We start from the raw sequence: 5,336 nt of genomic DNA, 5'->3' as shown, positions 1-5,336 counted from the left end.
CCCGGGAGGCGGAGCTTGCAGTGAGCGGAGATCTGGCCACTGCACTCCAGCCTGGGCGACAGAGCGAGACTCCGTCTCAAAAAAAAAGAAAAGGGCTGAGGAGGCCGGGTGCAGTGGCTCACGCCTGTAATCCCAGCACTCTGGGAGGCCGAGGCGGGTGGATCACGAGATCAGGAGATCGAGACCATACTGGCTAGCACAGCGAAACCCTGTCTCTACTAAAAAATACAAAAAATTAGCCGGGCGTGGTGGTGGGCGCCTATAGTCCCAGCTACTCGGGAGGCTGAGGCAGGAGAATGTTCTGTGTGCACCCAGACAGCAGAGCGTGCAGTGAGCTGAGATCGTGCCACTGCCCTCCAGCCTGGGTGACAGAGCAAGACTGTTTCAAAAAAAAAAAAAGTAAAAAGGGTTGAGGATGGGGGAGCTTCATGAGGGCTGAGCTCAGTGGAGCAGGAGGTGCAGGATGACAAGCTGGTCAGCCCAGCCTCCCTTGTCATGTGTGGTCATGACTGCTCCGTGTGACCACAGCACGCGGACTCTGCAGACCCCTGTGCTCCAGATTTTCTGCCTGTCAGACAGGGATGGTGGTCTGTGCCTGTCACTTCACAGGCTCTCCATATGTGTCAGCTTAAGCTAAGAAGGTCAAAGGGCTCCAAGTCACCCTTGGGATACCTGGTTGTGTAGGCAGGCCCGGCAAGGAAGGGCCCCGCCATCAGAGTGGCCCACCTGCTGCAGTTACGAGGGTGGGGCTGTGTGCTCAGGGCAGCCAGTGGGTGCTTGCATGCTCCTTGACTGCAGGCCCAGCCTCCGCCTGGCGCTCTACCAGCACTGGTCCCTCCATGACAGTCTGTGCAACACCAGCTATACCGCAGCCAGGTTCAAGCTGTGGTCTGTGCACGGACAGAAACGGCTCCAGGAGTTCCTTGCAGACATGGGGTGAGTGACTGCCTGGGCCTGCAGTGCCAGCCCTGGCCACCCCCAAGGGAAAAGCCCCTCTGCTTTGTTGTAACCAACACCCCCAAGGGAAAAGCCCCTTCGCTTTGTTGTAACCAACTTAGTTATAAAATGCAGCCTGTCCTGCCATAAGTTCTTCACCCTAGATCCCAGAATATCCTCCGATTGCCGGTGCGGGGACATCCTTGCTTGCCCTTGGTTTGGGTTTCTTTCCACCCTGTCGGTGTATGGTGACCTCGCTCATGTGGCTTGGGCTTGTTCTTTCCAGTCTTCCCCTGAAGCAGGTGAAGCAGAAGTTCCAGGCCATGGACATCTCCTTGAAGGAGAATTTGCGGGAAATGATTGAAGAGTCTGCAAATAAATTTGGGTAAACACACATTTTTCTGGATTTAGCTTCTTTAGAGTGAAAAGTTCTACTTTAACTGTGCTCCTAAATTAATGCAAAAAAAAAAACAACCCAAGAATGTACAATTAGTGTTATGCGAGTCTGGCCATTCCTGAAGTCTTGAGTTCTTTTTGAGTTAAAAATAGGACTTTTTCAAGCTTGTGAGATTTAGGATCCTTGGATCCCGGGGCTGCTGTGGGACCTGTGAGATCGACCCCAGTCTGTTTCACTGGAGACAGCAAATGGGCCACAGAGCCAGGTTCAGGTGAACTCTGCCCAACCAAGTCCGTGGGCACTCCTGGAGGCCCCTGGCTTCTCCCACCCCAGCCAGCTGGCATGCTAGGGTGTGGGAGAGGACCCCACACACCCGTAAGCCAGCCGAACAGCTGTTGACGAGAAGGCATCTGGCCACTCTGGGCTGCAGGGCTGGTATGTCTGGACGTTCTGACCTGCCTCATCCTCTGAGCAGCACAGCTGTGCTGGAAGCATTGGCTTGGGCATGTGAGGGACATTAGCACATCTGTTGGCCTGCCTGGCACTGAGAGCTCGCTCACAATTTGAGGGTGACAGCTGTGTTTGCTTCCGTGACAGGATGAAGGACATGCGCATGCAGACTTTCAGCATTCATTTTGGGTTCAAGCACAAGTTCCTGGCCAGCGACGTGGTCTTTGCCACCATGTCTTTGATGGAGAGCCCCGAGAAGGATGGCTCAGGGACAGATCACTTCATCCAGGCTCTGGACAGCCTCTCCAGGTAGGAGGGCTGTGGGTTTGCCATTGCCTCATGGGGCCACCACTGGTCCTCATAGTGGCCAGGGAGGTCAGTTACGGGGACCCCAGGGCTGTGGGAGTGACTATGTCCTGCAGAAACTGCTTGTGTGAACTGGAATCAATGCCAGCGTGGCATGTACCTGACATATTACCTGCCCCTCTTCAGTATTCGTCACTTTCTCTTGAATCCTTTTTGGCTCTTTTTTTCTTTTTGATTTTTAAAATTTTCTTTTTTTACCTTTTGTGTCTCTTAACAAAAGGTATTGTTTGTTGTGTATATTCATTCTTGTGTTTAATCTTACAGTTGTCATTTCTCAGTTTTTTATTTATTTATTTATTTATCTTTTAATTTTTTTTTTTTTGAGACAGAGTCTTGCTCTGTCACCCAGGCTGGAGTGCAGTTGGTGCCATCTCGGCTCACTGCAAGCTCTGTCTCCCGGGTTTACGCCATTCTCCTGCCTCAGCCTCCAGAGTAGCTGGGACTACAGGCGCCCGCCACCTCGCCCGGCTAGTTTTTGTATTTTTAGTAGAGACGGGGTTTCACCGTGTTAGCCAGGATGGTCTCGATCTCCTGACCTCGTGATCCGCCCGTCTCGGCCTCCCAAAGTGCTGGGATTACAGGCTTGAGCCACCACGCCCGGCCATTTCTCAGTTTTTTAATTTTCCAATTCTTTCTTATCTTACTTCCTGAGATGTCCTGTATTTTTCCTTGTCTTTTTGCTTGTTTTGAAATAGAATGTGACAATTTGGATCTTTTTTTTTAGCATGTCTTTCTAGTGTCAGAAAAATATCTCCAAATACATTGAATTTATCTGGGAATTAGAAAAGAGGATTATAGTGTCTGTGATGCACAGCTATGGTAACCCAAATATGCATCCAAAGAGAGGAGGCTAAGGGGAAGCTTTTATTGGCAAAAGGAGAAGTTCACATAAGCTTGGAAACAATTCATTGATTTCAGAGACTCAAAGCCAGAGTTGGCATCAGTTCATTGGTGAAGATGCATTACTGGGCAAGTGTTATATTTTAAGAGCATCTTATCTGAATTGTTGCAGTCCTAAAGAAGGGATTTCTTGTGGGGTTATTTAGAAAGTCTTTGAGTCTTTATTCCAGACATGCAAGCAGGAGCTCTCTTCTTTGGTGCTTTCCCAGCTTTAATTTGTTTGGGCCTGACAAAAAGTGATTTCATCCTGGGATCTGCAACTTTCACATTAGTGTGCTTTCATTGTCCAGGGAGGTGTTCCTGTTCCTTCTTCTCTTTTTTTCTAGTAGTGACTTTGAAAGGATTTGACTTTGCTACATCTCTCATGCTCTTTATTTATAAATTTCATTTCCCTGACTTTTTAGGAGGAGGTGGCATGATTCGGACAGCTTTTCTGACTTCAAAAGCTGCCACTTCTGTTGCTTTTGTGCAGTGGTAAAGATGCATATGTATCTATGGGGGCCTGCTTTCTGGGATTTCCTGGTTCTGCTCCCAAGCACACTTTTTTTTTCCCACAGCTTTATTGAGATACAATTTGCATGCCATACGGTTCACCCATTTAACGTGTACAATGTGATGGCTTTTATTTATTTATTTTTTACTTTTTTAGAGACAGGGTCTCGCTCTGTTGCCCAGGCTGGAGTGCAGCAGCATGCTCATAGCTCACAGCAGCCTCAAGCAATCCTCCTACCTCAGTCTCTTGAGTAGCTGGGACAACAGGTGCATGCTACCACACCTTGCTAATTTTTTTTTTTTTGAGGTGGAGTCTCGCTATGTCGCCCGGACTAGAGTGCAGTGGCTGGATCTCAGCTCACTGCAAGCTCCGCCTCCTGGGTTTACGCCATTCTCCTGCCTCAGCCTCCCGAGAAGCTGGGACTACAGGCGCCCGCCACCTTGCCCGGCTAGTTTTTGTATTTTTAGTAGAGACGGGGTTTCACCGTGTTAGCCAGGATGGTCTCGATCTCCTGACCTCGTGATCCACCCGTCTCGGCCTCCCAAAGTGCTGGGATTACAGGCTTGAGCCACCGCGCTCGGCCAACCTTGCTAATTTTTAAAATTTTTGTAGAGATGTGGTATCACTATGTTGCCCATACTGGTCTCAAATTCCTAGGCTCAAGCAATCCTTCCACCTCAGCCTCCCAAAGTGCTGGGATGAACAGGCATGAGCCACTGTGCCTAGCCTGCAATGACTTTTAGTAGGTTGCAGTTAGGTTTTGCAAGGTTGTGCACCAATTACCACTATCTAATTTTAGAGCATTTTCGTTGCCCCGGAGAGATCCTCCCAGCCTCTGGCAACCACCAATCTCCCTTATGTCTTTATGAATTGACTGTTCTGAGCATTTCATACAAATGGGATCATACAAGATGTGGTTCTTTGTGACTGGGTTCTTCACTTAGCATCATGTTTGCAAGGCTCATCTATATTGTAGGGTGTATTGGGACTATATGTCTTCCTCCCCCTGCACCCGAGACAGAGTCTCACTCTGTCGCCCAGGCTATAGTCTAGTGGCATGTTCTCGGCTCACTGTAACCTCCGCCTCCTGGGTTCAAGCAATTCTCCTGCCTCAGCCTCCCGAGTAGCTGGGATTACAGGCGTGTGCCACCAAGCCCGGCTAATTTTTGTAGTTTTAGTAGAGACAGGGTTTCACCATGTTGGCCAGGCTGGTCTCAAATGCCTGACCTTGTGATCCGCCTGCCTTGGCCTCCCAAAGTGCTGGGATTACAGGCATGAGCCACCACGCCCGGCCAATGTCTTTTTATTGTAAATAATATTCCATTGGATGGATATATTCTATGTCATTTATCAGTTCATCAGTTGATGGGCATGTGGTTTGTTTCTACCTGTTGACTATTATGACTAATGCTTCTGTGAACCTAGATGTACAAGTTTTTGTGTAGTCATGTCTTTGTTTCTTTTGGTTATATACCTACAAGTGGAAATACTGGGTGACATGGTAACACTAGGTTTAACCATTTGAGGAACTGCCAGACTGTTTTCCACAGCAGCTGCACCATTTTACATTCCCACCAGGTGGGAGGGTTTCAGTTTCTTTACATCCTCACCAACACTTGTTTTTGTCCATCTTTTGGATTACAGCCATCCCAGTGAGTATGAAGTGGTATCTCATTATGGTTTTGATTTGCATTTTCTTGATGACTAATAGTGTTGAGCATCTTCTCATGTGCTTGTTGGTCATTTGTGTATCTTGTTAGGAGAATTGTCTATTCAAGTCCTTTGTCTTTTTTT

General features: G+C 48.4%; 1 protein-coding gene across 2 annotated transcripts in view; it reads left to right on the top strand.

Annotated features, from left to right (window-relative positions):
- Positions 1-5,336, top strand: part of CDC45 (cell division cycle 45) — a 44,491-nt gene that overhangs the window by 29,571 nt on the left and 9,584 nt on the right. For both annotated transcript variants that reach the window (XM_011958680.1, XM_011958681.1), the window contains 3 exons: positions 805-936; positions 1,223-1,321; positions 1,931-2,092. In XM_011958680.1, coding sequence (XP_011814070.1) covers positions 805-936; positions 1,223-1,321; positions 1,931-2,092 — 393 coding nt within the window. The remainder of the gene's footprint in view (positions 1-804; positions 937-1,222; positions 1,322-1,930; positions 2,093-5,336) is intronic.

Source organism: Colobus angolensis, unplaced genomic scaffold (assembly GCF_000951035.1).
Source record: "Colobus angolensis palliatus isolate OR3802 unplaced genomic scaffold, Cang.pa_1.0 Scaffold471, whole genome shotgun sequence".
Taxonomy (NCBI): domain Eukaryota; kingdom Metazoa; phylum Chordata; class Mammalia; order Primates; family Cercopithecidae; genus Colobus; species Colobus angolensis.
This window is presented reverse-complemented; position numbering and strand designations above follow the sequence as displayed.